We start from the raw sequence: 21952 nt of genomic DNA, 5'->3' as shown, positions 1-21952 counted from the left end.
TTTAAAAACTGGATGTTTTAATGTTTGTAACTATTTTTGCAGAATACTAATTAGTTTTAAGGAAGTAATTTTATTTTAATGAAATTTTTTAATTTAATTTTTATTTTACTTAAATGATAAAAAAAAAATTATGATGAATTCATGTTTGAGGGGGAGAAATCTCATATGGTTATGAAAAATGTCAATGACGGCTGTATTTGAGTTTTCAACAGGGTTTTGACGTTTTCGTCAGGTTTTTGAGTTTTTGACGTCAAAAACCCAGCCCTGCCCGAAACTCCCTCGACCACATTTCAAGTAATTAAATATTTTGATGCCTACCTATGTATTACTGCATTAAGTTAAATATGCAAAAAAAAAGTACGCCATCTTATTTTGACTTGTTGCATTCATTTGATATAATAAATATCAAAAGTGTCGACTTATAACTTCTTAATGATACGGTGGCTGCCCTTTATGCGAATCACGTTTTTTCCAAACTATTTTAATTCCATAAAGCGGGTGATTCAATATAACGACTCATTCAAAAAAGCTGGGTTTTGTTCTGTTTTTGACAATTTGATTTATTAAAGCAGTTGATTCAATAATCACTGTAATGACATCCGTTTAGCACAATGTGCTTGGCATGGAGTAATTTCCAGGGTTTTTTTTTCCAAAAGAATTATTTTTCATTAAATATATATGTTTTTAAAGTTTAGCTTTGATATTTTTATCTTGCTATAGGTCAATGAGAAACGACTCCATTTTTTAAAAATAGCAACAGATCTGGTGCCCCAGACTGTGGAGCCTTGGGCCTGTGCCTCATCTGGCCCTACCCAAGACAGCTCTGTGTTATGTTTATGATTTGCAGGATTCGAGCAACCTGAGACTGATTTAAAATACAAATTGGGAGGATTGGTGACCGTGAGAGTTTAAACGTGCACCCGTCACCATTAGCATACCAAAAGGATTTTCAACTGGAGGGTTTTCTTTTGAGACGGGTTCCAATCCTCTCTTTTCGAAAAATATTTTCTTCTCTGGTAAAATGTGTTTGCACTTAGTTTGGATTTTAACATTCATTGTTTGTTTTTATTTCTTTATGCCGGTAGATCGACTCCTTAGAAAGGGAGGATGACGCACAAGAATTTCATGTAGGAATATATTGCCATAGTAAAGGGCAGCATCTGCAGAAATGAGTTTCGGATTGCATACTGAGAATGGCGAAAAGTTAGAATTTGATATTTTTTTCTTGCTTTTTTCCGGTGGAAACGAAATAAGCAAGCTTGTACAATAAAGCTAGCTTACAATGGATGACAAAAGTTTTTAAAAATGAAAAATTGCAACTGCCATTTACCTGTCCATGGCAGTATAGGATTGCAGACGTGATGCTGACATTCTATTTAAACAGCACCACAAACAGCAAAAATGAAAAGTAAGATGCAAGTGGGAGTGCCTCTATAAGACTAGCATGGTGGCTTAAGCATTTCAAAAAAAAACTTTCATAGCTTCCCACACAATCAACAAAATGCTAGAGAACTAAAATTAGGGTAAATAAAGGACTTTTGTAAAAAAAAACTGTCTACCATTTTTGAGAGTGGTATTATAGTCTTGCATAATATTGATGAACGCACAAACGGCGTTCACAGAAAATTTTTGGCTCTGCAGAATTTTTTTTCAAATTGCTGACGTTAATTAATTTTTTTAAGGGAATTTTTTTTAAAAATCCCAGTTTATTTCTGTTAAAGCACATGTGTGAAAAAAAAAATGGTTTTGTCAGTCTTCTTCAGTTGGTGAAAAATAAGCACAAACTATATGTTATTGCAAAAAAAAAAACTAAATGATTTGAAACATTTTTATTTATTTTTTATTTTATTTATTTATTTATTTATTTATTTTGTCTCTGTCATATTTGAATATAAATTTAATCTTTATTCACAAGGGTGAGTTAGGCAGAAAGACTGGGATTTTCTCCATTATTCCCACTTTTACTTAGAAACAGCAATTTTCATGAAAAAAATGAAATTCACAAACGGCTTTCGTGGTCTGTATGCTTCCTGGTTTTGTTTCAGGTGATATCCAGTAGTATAAATGGGACAAAATGCTCTTGTGAATTGAAAGTAAGTCTTGATAGATAGCCCTAGATATTGCTCCACTCGTCATTTTTTTGTGCTCCTCTCTCCCCATACTGTGGGTGTGCATGGAGGCACCATTGGCATGCTTGGGCTGCTGATCGTTGTTTTGCATGCTGCTTTTCTATGTGGATGATTCAGATTGCGTGCTTCTATTTTTCAAAAATCAATCTCATCTCATTTTTATCAGTTGATCGGTGACGCATTTGAGTTGAAAGAAAATTCCAGAACCATCGAGGGATTTCAACGGAACCCAGGAGCAGAGGTGTTCCCATAGGGTATACTCCATATACTCTCAAAAAAATTTTCGACACACCCTCAAGCTTCATAAATTTTCATTTATGATCACATACACAAATTGTGCGTAATGGATTACTGGGAGTATACCCTCAGAAAAATTGATGGGAACATTATTGCCTAGTAGCTCAGTGGAACACAATTTAAGAAACTGATTTTATTGCTTAATGGCTTATACAGAGTCTTATTCCTTCGAGCATAACTTTTTACCGGTTCGGAAAAGTGACGATTCTGACGCATGTCCTGCAATACCCTGATCATTGAAAATGCCCGATATATCGGCATTTTACCATGACGTTCTGTGAATTTAATTTTATCCAGTTCCTTAAATGTTGTATTAAGGTCTTACTGTGACTCTCCTTTTTAAATAAGATTTTTTAGATATTCTTTTCAAATAATACAATATAACGTGAGATTACGGTATGTGTTTTAATGACACGTAATGTTTCTTCTCATTAGATTTAGGTATGAATGCATGCGCACATTTTTTTTTTTTTTTTGCCTTTTTATCGTTTGGTAAAGTTTGGAATATTTATTCTGTAAATCTGACGTTTTTATCGAACCTCGTGCCATGCGTAAGCAATGCTCCCCACTTTTCGGTTTCATGCTTTTGTCCAGACCCGAAAGTCATGCTTCGAGTGTGTTTGATCATACTGTATTTCCATGTTATATACTGCTTTATTGATTCAGGAGATTTTTTTTTTTTTCCAATCTTGTCTCGTAGATAGAGAAAGTGAAGATGCTGGATCGCTTCAACAGCAAGAAGCCCAACGTGGGGACCCTGCACCTGACTGCGACCCACTTGATTTTCATTGATCCCGAGAGAAAGAAGGAGGCATGGGTAAGGTATCCTTTTACAGACGCTCGATTCACGTCACCAGGATCGTGTTTTTATCGATGAATATTTTATTTTCCACAAGTGAAGATGTGAATCCTTTTTTTTAAGTGACAAATATGATAAAAGTTTCATAGAATTTGATCATAATTTGCGGGGTGCTACCAGTGATTAAAATTACATTCATTGTGAAAAAAATGGTGTAAAAATCAACTCCCCAATATATCTTGTTACATTTTTAATCAACATGAAATTAAGTTGGTTGGGTTTAACATAACACAAATACCTATTTCTATTATATACAAGAAAACAATAAGCATTTCATGGTTGTTATTTTATGTAATAATGTCAAAAAAAACAACTGAAAGTTCGGTAATGCCATTTATATCACAGGTTTACGCTTTTGGTCTTTTACATTAAGCAATATTGTAATTTTTCTCTTTGTGACAATACAAACTTTTCACTGATTGCTACTTATTATCCAGACTAAATAAATAAATTTAAAAAAAAGTAAAAAGATAGAGATTTGACAAATTTTGCAGCAGTGGTAGCACCTTCTAAATATTATTCAATTTTTATTTTTCAGATATGAGATTTTTTTTTTCATCCAAAGGAACAAAAGGAGAGGGTGCCTCATGAAAAAATAACACCTTTAAAAATAAGACGCACCCTACTGATCATGGCAGTACAATTATAGCTGAACAGTATGAAAACGCAAGTTAAGGTTTGGAGTAAAAAAGTTTTGAAGAGAAATCATCATTTTCCTGCCAAAACTGTCCATGAAAATATGCCAAGCGAGCAACAAGGCTCACACCTGTTTTTGTGCATTGGATAGGGGCTGCATAGTTAAAACGTGCATTAAAAAAAACTCTTGAAACTTCTTGAGTAGATATAAAAAAAGTTTTTTCAACACATGTAAAAAAATTTTTTTTTTATTTCGGTGTATACAGACTGCATAAAAAGAAGACTTGTGTAGAAAATAATCCGAAAACGTTCGAAATGACCCCCAGGAATTGCTTCTCTAAACGTATATCGGACGCCGAATCTCGCCGAAACCTTCGTAATCTGAATGACAGAATGCACATGCAAACATTTTTTTTTTATTTTATTCGTATATGTTCTTATTTTACATTAGACGAAACATTTCAAAACGTACAACCATCTTCAATCGTAGTCCGATGACTCACAAAACTTTCTCATGGTGAACCGGTTCGAAATCGAAATACTAAATCGCATTCAGTAGGTGCCGCTTAATGTGATGACGGTTAATGTTATCGTTCGCTTAATGTTATCCGAATCACGAAGTCTAGGAACACTTGTATGTTAACACATGTTAATAATGTCCTATATTGTAATCAACGTCTTCATTTATTGTTATCACTTTTTCATAAACTTTCAATTTTTTTCCCCGTTTTCGTTCCTCAATTAACAGAAATACATGGGCAAACCCTGACGAGACTCACTTTCTGTCTAGCGTTTTGCGGTTTTCGATAGCAGTTCAAAATTTGTTCTAGGAATGAAGCTACAGAAAGTTCGCCCCCAGTGACCACAGACTCCTCCTAAGAAAACTTTCTTTTGCACCTAAAAAAATCAGTCGCTGGACATGTTGCAGGTATTGATGTAGGACCTCCATTGTTGCCATTGCTTTGTAAACTATGAAAGAATTGTGTTGAGATTGAAAACAAAGTGAAGTTAAATTAAAATTTAAACAACAAGCATGCTTCAAAAGATAGAAAAGCGGAATGTGCTTCGAAACTGGTTTACGAATGTCGGGGAAAACGGTCCTATTTTACTTCTTACTATGTGATTAAATATTGCATAATTTAGCTTCAACTTTTTATAATTCTGGCATTTCCATTCTGTTAATTTAATTTATGATTTAAAACTGCGTTCAGTCGAGTCATTGTGACTTTAATTTGAGGTTGAAACTGGTTTACGAATGTCAGGAAAAATGGTTATATTTTACTTCACCTATTAATATGTTATTAAAAGATGCATAATTTAGCTTTAACTTTATATAATTTAGATATTTCCATTCTGTGTTAATTTAGTAATTTATGATTTAAAACTGCGTTCAGTCGAGTCATTGTGACTTTAATTTGAGGTTGAAACTGGTTTACGAATGTCGGGAAAAATGGTTATATTTTACTTCACCTATTAATATGTTATTAAAAGATGCATAATTTAGCTTTAACTTTATATAATTTAGATATTTCCATTCTGTGTTAATTTAGTAATTTATAATTTAAAACTGCGTTCGGTCGAGTCATTGCGACTTTAATTTGAGGTTGCCAAAATAAAGGTAGCTTAATTGGGAAAAAAAATCATTATTTTGTGTCTCCTGGACTCTTTTCGGTTATTGTTATCAAATTATATTTGTCCCAAAGTGACCACATTAAGCGGCGCCTACTGTAGATAATTTTGTCGATCGAGGCTCCATTTGGTAGAAATTTTCATGTACCGCACAAAAACTGGTTCGAGAGCAAGTGGCATTGAAAAGGGGTCAAAATCGAAAGGCTCGCCGGAGAGAAACCATATTTTCTCGAGGGGTCAGGAGTGGACCCTTTCATCGTCGACAGATCTCTCTTTCAGGATAATACTCAACTGGGATGAATGACTAATGGAAACTGGTTTTTTACCCGTGGGGTTGTTTGTTTAACTTAGCCCTCATTTTCTTTTATTGTGATTCTGACTGGGGTAACGGCACTGCTAACAGGCAGTCGTAAGCATGTATTTGCAGGGCAGCGGTTGAACATGATTTTCGCCACTTCTTCTTTTTCACATTTTCCATAAATCAACTTTTGGAGCGGGAGTGAATTGAAGAGACCATGTCCACAACACACATAAACTAATTTATTTTTCTACTCACTGACACAATATACATGATGGGCAGCCAAGTTGCCCTTTTTCCCGAATAGCGGTCAAAAGATATGCCATAAAGTTATCCCGCTATTCGGTCAAGAGGTTTTTCCAGTCATACCTTTACGACTGTCTATAGTCATATGAATTCAAGCGCTCTCATGCATCTGCGCAGTAGGCAATCGCGGAAAGCCCCATTACGCAATTATGGAGATCCCAGTTACTAATCTTGGGATCTCTTTCAAGTGTTACGCAATGTAACCGCATGGAGCATATAATTTCTTACAGTGGTGGAAGGTTAAAAACAGCCACCACAAGGTCTACCGGTGTGTCATGTTCATTTAAATTTAATAAGGCTTTAGTTTTAAAAATAAAGTATTTTTGCACAGTTTGAAAAGAAAAAGGGAATTTTATCCATTTCTCATCCTATCCGTTACTAGGTATTGTCAGAATTGTTACTGGGGGGGGGGGGGTATAGTCGAAATTGTCGGTGTCTGTTGCTGGGGGTCTGACCTTTCTTTCGAAATGGAGCAAATAAAAATAGCATTTACTCATTCTAAGGATCCAGAAGCAGCCAAACGTTAGATGAGATATTTTGTAGTAAGTTACTGCCCTAAAGCCAGGGCTAAGGCAGAAATATATGAAATACACCGCCAGCTCAGTGAATTCCAGCCGAGGACTGCAGTTTCGTGCATTAATGATGAGTGCTAATGAGCACGAAACTGCAGTCCTCGGCTGGAATTGACTGAGCTGGCGGTGTATTTCATGTATTTCTGCCTTAGCCCCTGGCTATAGGGCGGTAACTTACTGAATATGCCTGCCTTGCCTGCAATATTAGAGTTGAACCAAACCATTGTTTCGGTCACTCGTCTGGTCAGTGCTAATTCTATATTAGCTACCAGTTTGTTTGGCACTCTTGGCTTCCTTCAGAGGTTTTCCACCTCCAGCTCAGTTAGTCCTATGCCAGGCCGACGAGTGCTAATGAGCACGAAACTGCACTCCTCGGCTGGAATTGACTGAGCTTGGCGGTGTATTTCACGTATTTCTGAACACGGTAGAATATCGTTTACCGATATCCATCAGAAAATGACCCCCAAAACTACGAAATAACTAGGAATTGCTTCTTTAAAAGAAATCAAAATAAATCAAGTGATGATGATTTTCCCCGAGTGTACGAATTTCCTTGAATAAGGAAATTTTTGGGAGGTCGCACTCATTTCATAAATAATTTTTTCATCGAGTCCAAATTTGATTGAAATTTTCATATAACACAAAAAAAAAAATTTGAATTTTGACATCTTGAATTCAAATTATGTTTTTCGCAATCACGAGTGTGTGTATGTAGGCGTGTGTGTTTGTGTGTGGCGGGTATGTGTATGTGTGTAGGCATGTGTTTGTGTGCTGGCATAAGTGTGTGGGTAGTTAAGTGTATGAATGTGTGGGGGCGGGGTCTGTGTATGTGTGTGTAGGCATATGTGTTTGTATTCAGTAAATTACAGCCCATTAGCCGTCACTCGTCTGGTCTGCGCTAATTCTACATTAGCTACCAGTTTGTTTGGCACTCTTGGCTTCCTTAGAGGTTTTCCATCTCCAGCTTAGTCACTTTCCTCTGCCGGGCCGATGAGTGTTAATGAGCACGAAACTGCACTCCTCGGCTGGAATCCACTGAGCTGGCGGTGTATTTCATGTAATGGAAACTGGTTTTTTACCTGTAGTGTTGTTTGTTTTACGTAGCCCCCATTTTTAATGTGATTCTGAGTAGGGTAACGGCACTGATAACAGACAGTCGTAAGCAGGTATTTGCAGGGCAGTGGGGGAAGGTTAAAAACAGTCACCACAGGGTCTGCGGATGTGTCATGTTCATTTAAGTTTACTAAGGCTTTCGTCCTAAAAATGAAGAATTTTTGCACAGTTTGAAGAGAAAAAGGGAATTTTATCCTTTCCTCATCCTATCTGTTATTGGGTGTTGTCAGAATTGTTACTGGGGGGGGGGTATAAGAATTGTCGGTATCTGTTGCTGGGGGTCCGGCCTTTTTTCCGAAATGGAGCAAATAAAAATAGAATTCAATCATTCTAAGGATCCAGAACCAGCCAAACGTTAGATGAGATATTTTGCAGTAAGTTACCGCCCTAAAGCCAGGGCTAAGGCAGAAATACATGAAACACACCGCCAGCTCAGTTATTCCATCCGAGGACTGCAGTTTTGTACTTTTTAGCACTCATCAGTTACCGCCCTAAAGCAACTTACTTACTACAAAATACCTTAGCTTTGCCATCAATCTTTGAGTTGAACCGCACCATTGCTATGATACTCCTCTGGTTTGCTAATTCTGCATTAGCTACCAGTTTGTTTGGCTCTCTAGGCTCCCGTAAGAGACTTTTCGCCTCCAGCTCATGTGATTCCTATTCCGGGCTCATGAGTGCTAAAAAGCACGAAACTGCAGTCCTCGGATGGAATAACCGAGCTGGCGCTGTATTTTAAGTGTTAGATGAGATGTCGTTGCGTGGGAGAAAAACAGTTTTAAAAAGTCTAAATACATTTAAATGTTAGGATAAGGGAGTCAAACCTGAGAGCGATGTCAAAGGCACGTGATGAGAAATAAGCTTTGAAACCAAGTAATGAGCATCCTTTCCACCTCGCGAGGAAACAAACACTTCTTTTGACTTGTGGCAACAGTGTAAGAAATGGAATAAGATTTTGATTGTCAAGATGAAGGTGACATGATAAGAGTTGGCCATCTTTTATTGGTAGAAGTTGAAAGATGTAAATAGTGTAAATAATCTAAAATAAGTGTGTTTTTTGAAGTAAACGTTTTCTTTCAAGAACATCATGAACTTTAACTTTACTGCGTAGACAATTGGGCTCACAAAGTTGGAAAATGTGTTAAGAGACGGCAACAGCATGTACTTGTGCCGTTACCTTACGTTTAGGTTGGTTTTTGACTATTGCTTGAATATTTTTGCTTCTTCACATTTTTAATTTCGATCTGTCGTGCAATTTCAGGAACTAAACTGTTATAAAAATTCAAAGTTACTTATCTGTTTCAAATCGGAGTATAAACCTTTCCATAAAAATTTTTTATTTAACATGAACACCGCTTGCTTCTTGCAAGATAAAAGGCAACTGAATACATGGTGAAAATCAAAACATGTTGCTGAAAACCAACAGTTGGAAATGCAGTTACATGTGCGCCAACACCTGATTGGTCAACAGCCAAAAGCTAATTTAAATATCAATGGACCAATCACATGTTGGCTGCAGTTAAGATACTGAAAAATTAATTTTATATTAAGAAATACTTAAATCTAATTTTATGTTAATTTTAATGGATAACTAGCTGTACCCGACGCGGGTTGCTACGCCAACAAAAAAATGCATCATTATACTGATTTTCATGACAATGATTTATAAGATGTCGCCAATTCACCGTTGGTATACGATGCTACAAAAAGAAACTACACAGCAAATGCGTTCGGAAAGTCAGAAATACGCACAATATTGTAAATATTGAATGTCAAAAATACGCACCATCTATACAAATTCTTGACTCTCGACTCAAAATGGCACATATCATTCGTTTTTTTTTTTTTTTTCAAAATTCATGTGACATGTGTCTAAATCACATGTCTAAAAGTCCCGATTAGCTTACTATACCAAGGCTTCACTCGATACGCGTCTTATCGAAACACGTATCAAGTGAAGCCGTGACTCTACTCAAATTTTGTACTCAAGCAGATCAATCCATCGCTCAAAATATCAAATAGAAAAAGTTTTAAATCCCTCCGTTGCATGAAAAGCCATAAAACAATAAATTTATTTGTTCAAACTCAAGAAAAATGCTAACTTCTTATCAATGAGATCTTTCACGCGAATTCATTTTATTCGTATTTATCCAATGGATTGTGGAATAAAAAAGGAACTATCGATAGGATGGTCTATAAACATTTCCGGTACCAAAAATAACAAACGGTGAAAGTTTCAGCCAAATCTGCCGGCTAGTTTTTGAGTTCATGGATGACATACAGACAAACATTCATTTTTATATGTATAGATTAAATATATATTTTATTTATTTATTAACATGAAGGAATACTCTACAGAAACAGGCTTCCTTCTCTTGCCGTCGGGTCGTCCCGCGGAGACGCTTCGGTCTTGCGGACGACTTGCGGGCAAAACGCCGCGTTGACCCCTCCCTCTCTCCCCCCAGATCCTGCACACCCACATTGCGAGCGTGGTGAAGCTGGCCATCTCCGCCCAGGGCTCCCCCCTGCAGATCCGGTGCAAGAACTTCCTCTCTGTGACCTTCGTCATCCCCAAGGAGAGGGACAGCCACGACATCTACATGTCCCTGCTCAAGCTCTCCCAGCCCAGTGAGTCTGCCTTTCTCTCTGTTCGTGGGATGCCCCGAAATCCCGGTATTTTCAAATCAAAAATTATTTATAAATAAAAATGTTTGCTTGACACTTTGTTAAGAACTTATTGAGAGAAAAATTGGGACTCCCTTTAACTTTGCTTCAGGATCATTGCACAGTATTTCGTCCAGATGTAGGGTCCGAAACACGACACTTTTTTTGCCATAACTATTTCATTGACTTTGATTTGCACATCGTTTTGTTTTGAGTAAGCCCTACCAGCACACAAACTCAAAATAAAACGAATTACTGATCAAACGTTGAATTAAATAGTTATGGCGAAAAAAGTGTCGTGTTGCATTTGGACGAAATGCTGTGAAATGGCCCTGCAGCCTTAAAAGATGAGGACAAATGGATGCCTCTGTTGCCAAACCGATTAATTCCATTTTTAAAAAAATCCTCATTTCTGCTTTATAGTTCTTCATCAATGCTTAGCACATGAATTTATATTAAAGTTATGGTTCCGTACGTTTCTGATCCTGCGATGGCAGAAAATACTCCTATGGATAACGCCATCTTCTTCATCCCTTTTCTCGAGGTTTTGTTTCATGGAGTTAGTCGATTTGGCAAGTGAGGAATTTAAATATTGGCACACCTGTCGTGTGAGTTCCATCTCTGTGTGACGGGACTTTTCCCTCTCTTCCAGCCAGCGTGCAGGACCTGTACTGCTTCCACTACACGGCCTCCAACGAGGACCAGCCCAAGCGCTCGGGCTGGAACAAGTTCGACCTGCAGGCAGAGTTCGCCCGCATGGGGGTGCCCAACGACAAGTGGCACCTCACCACCATCAACAGGGACTACGAAGTGAGGCCGTTTTCAATGGCCGTTTCGTTCGTTTTTATGTGTCGTTGAAATATTTTGTCAAAACCATAGACTAATAATAAGAGTAGACCGAGCTTTCCCAGACTTGTTGATGAAAAAATGGGTTCATGGATACATCCTGTGACTGGTGGGAGGCTTGGCGAACACTTTGGCAGTACGGTTGCTAGATAGCAGGATTATCTATTGTTTGGCACTCGACACGTATTTTAAGACGTAATGTGTTTTCTTTTAGTTATGCATTATTTTGACAGTAATTAGTTTTCGATCACAGTATTCAGTCACTTTTACTTCATTCGGAACTGCTACGTCGGTGTCGGCATGAACGTGATGGCGTAAACGCAACGCAAAAATGTATTCATCGGTATCTTAAATTGAAATTGTAGGTAAAAAACCTTACCGTTTGCCGATTGTTTTCGGGCGCTTGCATCTTTAATTGCTTAGAGAGTTATTGAAATTGAATATAGAAAATGCACAATACTATCTTAACGGAAAACTCACTATATTGACAAAATATTTACAACTTAGAATAACAAATTTTCAAATCGGACTCCATAAAAGATCATTCTTCTGTGTTCCATCAATTCAATTTATTTTATTTATTGTTGATCGTCTGCTATGATCAACGCCCGCTGTTGCTGGGATATCCACCAGTCACATGGTTTGGTTTATGAGCAGCAAAAGGGTTGCCATAGCTCGGTCTATTTTTATTATTAGTCTATAAGAAAAGTTTCTTTTCCTCGTTCTTCCAGATTTGCGACACGTACCCCCGCCTCCTGTACGTCCCGGCCTCCTCGTCCACGGCCATCCTGGTGGGCAGCAGCCGCTTCCGGAGCCGGGGCCGCCTGCCCGTGCTCTCCTACCTCCACAAGAACATGGTGAGCCCTCCCCTCCGTTTCTCCTATCCCCTCTCTTCCCCGTCCTCCTCCTGACGTGTGTCTCCGTTTGCAGGCCGCCATCTGCCGCTGCTCCCAGCCGCTGTCCGGCTTCAGCGCCCGCTGCCCGGAGGACGAGCGGCTGCTGGACTGCATCCTCAAGTCCAGCCCCAACGGGGAGTACATGTACGTCGTGGACACCAGGCCCAAGGTGAGTCCTCACTCTGCATGGAGGAAGTGCGAGTCGGGCACCAGAGGATTTCTGTGAACTGTTTCTTTTAAAAAATTTTTGGCTGTCTTCGAGATTGATGACGAATATGTCGAAAAATCGTGTCCAAAAATGGCGAGAGGCACTTTAAAAAATGTGTTGTAGTCATTGAAATAAATGTTCATTATTTCAAATACACATGTGGCATTCTAAGCACAAAAGTTGTATCTGCACTTTTTGTCAAAATTGAGTTACAGTCACCAGGTGAATCTTTGTCAAATATTTCACCTAAATACTATGTTTTATGGTCATATGCCAATGGGATTTTTTTTTACAAATTTCAAACTAAATCAAATGTGTGGAGCCACACAAATTTAAAAGACAAATTTCTCATTTTGAACTCAGCTGCAGATACAACTTTTGCGCTTCGCACGACAGACATAAGTGAAAAAAAAAAATTGTCTTGTCGATGTGCGTGCATCGAGAACGTGTGTGACCAAAAGTGGCTCGCACTGTTCCAGAACTCAATCCTTTTGCATCCCGCTCCGATTTCGTTTCTTTGGAAAGTCGTGAGCTAGTTTGGCACAATCTCTCTTTATTGTTCTCTGTTTAATATTTATTTTAGTCATTTCTTTCTTTTTTTTCTTTTTGTTATTAAATAACTAGTAGTTTATAAATTGTCTCATGGATTCGTTTTATTGTGTGTTTTAAAGTATTTTTTAATGCTTTTGGTAACATCCTCATTTATGTAGGTAATGCTAAGGGCTCGTTCTCAGTGTGGCCATTTTCACTGCATGGCGTTTGGCTGTTTTTCCAAAAATGACTTTCACGTCCGACGAGTACGGTGGAGCCTCGTTTATCCATATCGCGTTTTGTTAGCTTTTAAAAAAGAAAGCTTACAGACATGTGATTTTTCAGTATTTTTACTGAATTCAGTACTTTTTGAGAGAGCAAAATACTGTATGCAGAAAAAACGAAGGGGCATTGAAATTCAATTTAACATGATCCAGTTCATTTCATGCATCCAATTAAACTAATCTGTTATGTAGATACAGAAATACACGGGAAAGCTTTCAGTCGTAGTAAAGTTTACTAACAGTGTTATGTTAGTTCACACAGCCATGCAATTTCAGCATTTTTCATCGTATTTGGGTCCCATGTGTGTTGTACTTTAAATACAAATACAAAAGTGATGACCAGCAACAGGCTCTGGGCCCAGCTAGACTGGTCCTAGTCCATTGACAATCCCCAGTGAAGATTAAAACTATCTACTCCCTTGCTCATTACCACCTCTCCTGGTAAGCTGTTCCGAGGTTCCACTACCCTGCTAAAATAATTAATTTTTCCTAACATCCATGTTAGCCTCAGATTTGAATAGCTTAAAACAATGACCCCTCGTCCTGTTTTCGGTGCTAAACTTCAGCCCCGTAACATCTTTCATTTTGATAAATTTGAACAACTGAATCATGTCCCCTCGGTCTCTTCTTTGCCCAAGACGGTACATTTTTAGCCTTCTGAGCCTGGAATCGTAGTCTGAGTGAGAAAGTCCACTTATTAGCCTCGTAGCTCGCCTTCGAACCCTTTCCAATACATTCATGTCTTTCTCAAGATAAGGAGACCAAAACTGAACAGCATACTCCAAATGGGGTCTTACCAAACTTCTATATAAATGATGATGGCGAGGACGTAACTCGTGTTCGCTATTTACTTGGGTTCGAATGTGCGTAGATTTCGCAATGTTTTGTGGTTCTCCGAGCAAATGACGCCGTAATGACGTCGGACTCTCTCTCCTTTCCCAGATCAACGCCATGGCCAACAGGGCGGCGGGCAAGGGCTACGAGAACGAGGACTTCTACCGCAACATCAAGTTCCAGTTCTTCGGGATCGAGAACATCCACGTCATGAGGAGCAGCCTGCAGAAGATGGTGGACGGTCGGTAAAAATACATCTCCCCTCTCTCTGTTTCTGTGTCGTGCTCGTCCGATCTGAACCTTCGCCAGAAAAATTCATCCGGGAGTTCGCGAAAACACCTCGGACGCTTTCACAAAAATCCAAAGTTCGAGATCGGAAATAGATTGCTCCACTTAAAAGACGCCGCTTAAGTAGAACATACAACTGATTTATAGAAATAGTGTATGGATGTGACTTTTTCCTCACCTGTACATAATGCAAAGACTCATTGGGGGTACTTTTCACACCCTTTTACACTTATATAACCTCCAGGGTTCGTACGCTCCTTCAAAACTCCTCCAATACTCCTTCATGTAGGAAATTTTTTTGAAGGGCCCTTCAAACTGCTTCATTTCGGTTTTAACTCCTTCTTTTTTGGATCAAGACTTCATAATCGTCATTTGTGAGAGTAATTTAAAATACTTCGATCGACAACTTAACTTTGTCGCAGGGGCGAAGGTATAAGAGCGATTTTGATGTAGTAATTTGATATATTTTTTTCATAAAGATGTGATTTACAAATTGGTTATAGAAGTCATAAAAGTTGAATGTGAAAATATTATTAGATGACTAACACATTTCATAAGCGAATTAAACCATGCTTAAATGGTGCTTGGCTATTTTGCCAAATATCATGATTATTGCTTTTAACTCTGCCACACCCTCGGTAGCAAAAGTCAGGTTGTTCAGTACTTAAGTATTCAAAAATGCATTAGTAGATGTACTATATTAAGTGATTTTGTTAAAAAAGCAATAGTTTAGTAAATTGGAGTTTTGACATTGTAAAAAGGGTCATCCACAAGGGATGTCATGCCTTGAGGGGAGACGGTCTCATGAAATTGTGACAAGGGAAAGAGAGGATGCCAAAAAGTGACATCACACAGTTATCATAAAAATATGTTTATGAAAAATAAGACATGTGACAAGGGAAGGAGAAAGGTAAAGTGTGACGAAGGGGCTTCAAATCTGTTGAGAAAAAAAAGTGACAAAATTTATAAGGATAGCTCAAAATTACTCCTTCAAAATCTCATTTTACGCCTTCAAAACTCCTCCAAAACTCCTTCATTTAATTTCTGAAATTGAGTACGAACCCTGAACCTCCCTCCCCCCCAAATCATGTTTGAAATAGAAATTTGTTCTTCTTGAAATGGACTGCTGTAGAATAGTCCTTGATTTCTTTTTGTTGAGTACCGTATTTTTGGAATAAGCGCCACACCCGGTATAAGCTCCGTACCCAACATTAAACGACTTAAAAGTACAATTAGTAGTAAAGAAAGCTGGAATGAGAAATGCAAATGAAAGAAATATTTTAAACTCCAAATATAATTCTCTTACCTTGGAAGGAGACGTACGTTGGTTATCCAGAACAAGGGAGATTGACCCACGAGGCACAAAAATATTGTTCGACGCAGAAATGACGTAGGTCGACGTTCGGATATCGAACGATAACGAATAAGGTTCTTGAAACACATCGAAGTATATTTTTTCGCCCACTTGATTTATAAAGTCGTTTTTACTGCTTATTTCGATGTTTGAAATCAATTAATCATCATAAAAAGCGTTAATGTAGTAACATTGATATTTATATAGATATTAGAAGAAAAATGAAAAATTGCAAACACATCGAAAAACGTTGTTTTATGTTAGAAGAAAATATTGAAACACTGACGTTTTTTGACGTGACTGAAGTACTTTTCCTACATTAATTGTTATGTTGTGCTAACTGCCGGCAGCAGGACTATGTGGTGCCATCTATTGGCAGTATTTCCAAGGTTTTTAAAAAACTTGATTTTTTTTTTTTTTTTTGAAAGAAAAAAAGTCTTTATCCGCCGCACCTGAAAATTTAAATGTTTAGTTAGTGATGCATTCAGCCAGATGCATCTTCCCTTTCAGATTCCTAGGGAAGTCTGTCGCATGGAGGCAGCCTAAAAAAAAAAAAAATTGCGATTATTTTAACACAATATAATACTACAGTTTTCATTTTTCTCGATTTTTAAAAAAGTTGAATTTCATTTTTGTTTTAACTCACTGGTACTAAATATACTAAATAACATTTAGCTAAGTTTGAAAAAAAAAATGTTGGATCGAATAGTTAGTATTCAGCCAGATACATCTTCCCTTTTAGCGGAGTAGAGGTGTCCCTTGCATGGGAGGCATTTCAAAAAAAAAAGAAAAAACAACAAAATTTACAATAATTTTAGCACAGTGTAAAAGATGAATTGAATACTACAGTTTTAAAATAACTCAATTTTTGAAAAAATTTAATTTCATTTTTGTTTCAATTAACTGGTAAAAAATATACTATATAGCATTTAGCTGAACTTGAAAAAAAAAAAATAATAATAATGTAGTAATAGAATAATTTTACTTATTTCATTTTATATGTGTATATATTATTTTCTGTCTTTGCTCAGCTGCACTCTATTGCTTTAGAAAATCTCTGCTTTTCTTTTTGGCGGTTTTGTTATTTGTAAATGAAGTTGATAGTTTGTTTTCTTTTCTGGTGTTTTTTCCCCCATGAAAGTAAATAGTGTTTTGCGTGTTTTATTGGAAATGAGTTTCAGGTATCATGTTGCCTCAATTCACGTTACTTCAGAGCTTCGAACCACACAATTTTGATACAACATGGTACGAATGAACCCCCGTACAATAAGAATTAGAAATATGTTTTTTGATGTAGATTTCAAAATTTTTGAAGAAAGAATAATGTGAAACTGTTCGACAGTTAAAAAAACGTTTTTACCAACAATTGTCGTGAAAAGCATACATACATTCAGCGCAGGGTTTCTGCTACGGTTGTTGCATTTTTCGCAAAATGCGAAAACGCTATCTCTACTGCGAAAATAAAGCAAAGCATTTTCGCTTTTCTGCTGGAACTAAAAATAAATTAATTTTTAAGAAAAAAAAGGAAGGGGATGAGGGGATCAGGGATTAGATTTTTCCGGCTTTTGCCGGAATTCCGGCTTTTTCTGTTGGTTTTTAAAACCTTTCCTCCTTTTCCTCCTTTTTTTTGTCTCTTTCAGGCCTTGTTTTTCTCAAAAATCGGAAAAAAAAATACGATTTTTTGAAATTTTCGGTTCCCGATTTCTTATTTGTTCTATTTTTTCCCTTTGAAACTTTATCCTCCTCGATATCTGCCAAAAACATACGTTTTGGAATCATGCCCACCACGTCAAACAACATTATTTTTAAAATTGGGTGGTTTTTTCCTATGTACTACCTTATATCTGCTTATTTTATTCCTCATTTTAATAATATTTTTATTTCTTTAATTTATTTTAGAAAAAATGCAAAACTCAATCAAAAATGTGGCTCAGCACCCACAGTCTCGAATATTTTTTTGTAACTTGGCATGGTTACTTTTTTTGTGTATTTAAGAAAGGGTAAAAAATATTTATGGTGAATCTCAAATGGTTTAGGCTTTACACTCTGTTAAAAGCGTTGAAATTTCATGATTAAATGAGGCAGCTGCAAATTGTTCTTTTTATTGCAAAATTGTATTAGGAAGTTTTCAAAAAACAAATTTTGGGTTCAAATGCAAGGAAAAAGATAAGCAATCGTTGATATACATATATATTTATTTATTTTCAATTCTTACTATGAAAAGTATGTTCTACGACATAAAGAAATTTTAGATTTTTCTCTCTGTTGTAAATTTTTACTTTACAAACAGATCTAATTTTAAAATTTATGTTCTCACTCGTTTAACACTATAAACTCAAATGTTTTTGATGCAAAAAATATTTTTCTCTAAAAAATATAAAAAGTTGACTGAATTTTTGAATATCATGGCTTTCAGGTTCTATTTTGATGCGGTTTTGGATATCATCCCTTTCACGAAATTTTTTTTTTTGGATATCATCCCTTTTACGAAATTTTTTTGGATTTCCTCCTTTTTGCTCTCTGACGACTCTCATCCCTGACAAATGTATGATCCACCATTATGTCCCCCTCAATAACTGCATTATTAAAAGGAAGGGAGTGCAACGTCCTAAAAACCAAACATGTAGTTTCTTTTTTATTATTTTACATAACAAAAATAGCTGCTGTACTTATTTCTTTAAAGATGTCATAGATGAAATACGAATTTTATTTTCAATGGAAGAATTTTCAAGCTTAACGCACAATTTTAGCTTATATCGTCGCCTCAGAGCAACAGTAAGACATCTAATCCCGGTAACAACACTATGATATCCAACTGTTGCTCCGAGGCGACGCCATGCCGAAGAACTTCTCAAACCACCTTAAACTGGTTTAAAAAAGTTAAAACCAGTTTAAGTTGGCCGGCACCCTAAAGTGAGTGTCCCTTCCTTCCTCAGTGTGTGAGCTGAAGGTGCCCACCATGGGGGCGTTCCTGAGCGGCCTGGAGAGCAGCGGCTGGCTGAGGCACGTCAAGACGGTGCTGGAGGCGTCCGCCTTCATTGCGGAGGTGAGTTCACCTCCGAAACGAACGAACCGTAGACTAATAATAAGAGTAGACCGAGCTTTCCCAGACTTGCTGATGAAAAATGGGTTCGTGGATACATCATGTGACTGGTGGGAGGCTCGGCGAACACTTTGGTTGCTAGATGGCAGGATTATCTACGGTTTGGCACTCGACGTGTATTTCAAGACGTAATGTGTTTTCATTATAATTTTTTTTTCCAGGTGCAGAGATTGAACTGTTTTTCTTTTAGTGATGCATTATTTTGACATTAGTCATTAGTTTTTGATCACAGTTTTCAGTCACTTTTATTTCATTCGGAACTGCCACGTCAGCGTCGGCGTGAACGTAATGGCATAAACATTTTTCGTTGACGCATAAATGTACTCATCGGTATCTTAAATTGAAATTGAGGGTAAAAATCTTACCGTTTGCCGATTCTTTTCGGGCACTTGCATATTTAATTGCTTAGAGAGTTATTGAAATTGAATAAAGAAAATGCACTGTACTATCTAAACGAAAAACTCACTATATTAACAAAACATTTACATCTTAGAGTAACACATTCGACTCCATAAAAGATCATTCTTCCGTGTTCCATCAATTCAATTTATTTTATTTATTGTTGATCGTCTGCTACGATCCACGCCCGCCGTTGCTAGGATATCCACCAGTCACATGGTTTGGTTTATGAGCAGCAAAAGGGTTGCCATAGCTCGGTCTACTCTTATTATTAGTCTATGGTTCACCGAAACGATCGAACGACGCGCTCCCCCTCGTATATTTTCGGCCCCTGAACTGTGATCCCGTTGCAGGCCCTGGAGAACGGGACGTCCGTCCTGGTGCACTGTTCCGACGGCTGGGACCGGACCGCCCAGACCTGCTCCCTGGCGGCCCTGCTGCAGGACCCCTACTACAGGACCATCACCGGATTCCAGGTAGGATCTCCGTACTCGTGCGACGCGTGACGCGTTCGGTTCCCCTCTTTCGGCCGTGATGAGAATAGCAAGATTGAGGTTCTTTGACAGAATAACATTTTGATATTTAAGGAGAGAAAAAGTGTCAGAAAAATGTAGGTTGTTAAACGTTCAAATATTTTTAGAGATAGTAAATGAAGTTTTTGATTCAGTTTCGAGACGAAGTGCAGCGTCTTTGATTCTAGAAAACATTAAGCGATTTGGAATGCGTATATTTTGACGCTCGGGATCACCCGCTCTATAAAACGACCGATTCTCGGGAGTGGATCATTTCTGATAGGTGTTTGACGAGCAGAAGTAATACGACGCACCGTAAGTTTAGTCGAGTTTTATTTACAATAACGTTAAGTTGACGATTGTGACGTCGCCGATCGAATAGACTAAATATTAACGACTTCATTACATTAAGGATGAGAATTGCATTTCGATTTTACGGTATCGATTACAATTACCAACGGCGTATTTAATTGCACCAGGTTCTTGGATTGCAGTCCCCGATAAGGAGAGCGCTGTTTCTCTTGCCCATTTCGGTGGGGTGGAAGACAAGTCTTTGACATGCCCATTCTAAAGAAACGGCCTGCATCACACACTCGGCCCAACCTGACATGAGTCCCATAATCACTATTTTGCAGGACAGAGGGAAAACATTTCTTGCACATGCAAAGGAAAGATGCGTGCTTTTTAAACGCTACTAAATAATTACAAAAGATTTTTTTTTAAATAACATTCACATAGCTCGATGCGGAATAGGATTCTACGTACGATGCTCTAATAAACGAGAAATCGCAATTTTTGCGAGGTACAGATTTCATAGTCACATACCTGCCAACTCTACTGGATTTTCCGGGAAACTCCTGGATTTTTGACAATTCTCCCGGTCTCCCAATTTTTATTTAAAAAACCCGGTTTTTATTAATTCATTTAAAAAATCCCTCCATTTAGGGATTTTCTCGAAAATGAAAAAAATAAATCCCTTTAAAATAAATTTTTACTTCGTTTTAGCGCTTTTACTCCATGGTTTGAAAGTTTCCTACTCAATTTCAAACTTTAGCACATTGGAATCTGGCAACATCAGTTCTTGTTTACGTTTGCGTTCTCGCTTCGCGCACTCATCGCTAAGCCTACGTTGCTTAATTACAACATTTCTTCTTGTACACAAGACGATCGCTATTATCTGGCACTTCGTGGCTGAAAAAAATAGATAAAATCTTTTTGAAGACCTGAAAAAACTTGTCTATGATTGAATTTTTACGGATAATTGAAATTCTTTTTTTCCCTAAATAACTTTTCATTGAAAAAGTATTACTTTAACTTTTATTCTTCCCTTTATTATTTTCATTAATTTAACTGTGTATATGACTCAAGGAACTTGCATATGATTGTACTTTAAGAGATTATAAAAAAATCCCTATTTTCCCCTCAATAACATGGAAAAAAGCGATATTGCGCTACATTGAAAAAAATCTACTGGATTTTTTTCTTTGAATGTTGGCAGGTATGTAGTCATGTGGCTGAGCCAGGCACATGCAGAGCACACGTCGAGCTAAAGTGCTGTACTCGTGATAGTCCAAGTGCCAGACCTAGGTCTTAGTAAGGGTCCAAAGGCTAGTCCCCAAACTGTCCTGCGTGAGCACACCACAGCAGGTGAGAAAGGTTCTCTGTTGTTTTGAGAGGAGTCATGCAAGCTTGGAAAGGAAATGGGTGGCATTGCGTAAAATGGCTGCAAAACTAAACATACATTCATTCCCCATCGCGATCGCAGCAGCAGTCTCCTTCCGACCGTCTCCGATTCCGAGGATGTTTCGGAGAGGGGAAGACATGCCTTTGAAACTAACCTGGACACTCTGCAGATTTTCAGCTTCGAAGATCACAATCCTGAGGATATGGGTAACCTCAAAAAGAAAAAAAAAAGTGGACTCAAAAATGGCCCCCAATGGGAGGTTAGCCTGAACATAAACCATTCATTTCAGAAATTGGATCTGCCATTTTGGGGCTTCCTTTTTTTAGTGATCCCAGACCCTCGAGATTCGGGTCTCGGCATGTCTGCACCTCAATGAAATTTCGTCGAATCGGAGACAACGAGGTCGCTCGACGAGAAACTGCTCGATGTTTAGTTACCGAATCTCACCTTTTGCTACCTGTTTCCTGCCAAAGCCTCCACTCAAACAATGGCGAACCTCTCTCGCCGTCC

At 37.7% G+C, this 21952-nt stretch overlaps 1 protein-coding gene across 1 annotated transcript in view; it reads left to right on the top strand.

The window, feature by feature from the left end:
* Positions 1-21952, top strand: part of LOC129216856 (myotubularin-related protein 6-like) — a 43857-nt gene that overhangs the window by 9903 nt on the left and 12002 nt on the right. The window contains exons 2-9 of the mRNA XM_054851068.1: positions 3127-3243; positions 10305-10467; positions 11156-11313; positions 12081-12206; positions 12280-12414; positions 14211-14343; positions 18681-18790; positions 19600-19722. Of these exons, the coding sequence (XP_054707043.1) occupies positions 3127-3243; positions 10305-10467; positions 11156-11313; positions 12081-12206; positions 12280-12414; positions 14211-14343; positions 18681-18790; positions 19600-19722 (1065 nt within the window). The remainder of the gene's footprint in view (positions 1-3126; positions 3244-10304; positions 10468-11155; positions 11314-12080; positions 12207-12279; positions 12415-14210; positions 14344-18680; positions 18791-19599; positions 19723-21952) is intronic.

This window comes from Uloborus diversus, chromosome 2 (assembly GCF_026930045.1).
Source record: "Uloborus diversus isolate 005 chromosome 2, Udiv.v.3.1, whole genome shotgun sequence".
Taxonomy (NCBI): domain Eukaryota; kingdom Metazoa; phylum Arthropoda; class Arachnida; order Araneae; family Uloboridae; genus Uloborus; species Uloborus diversus.
This window is presented reverse-complemented; position numbering and strand designations above follow the sequence as displayed.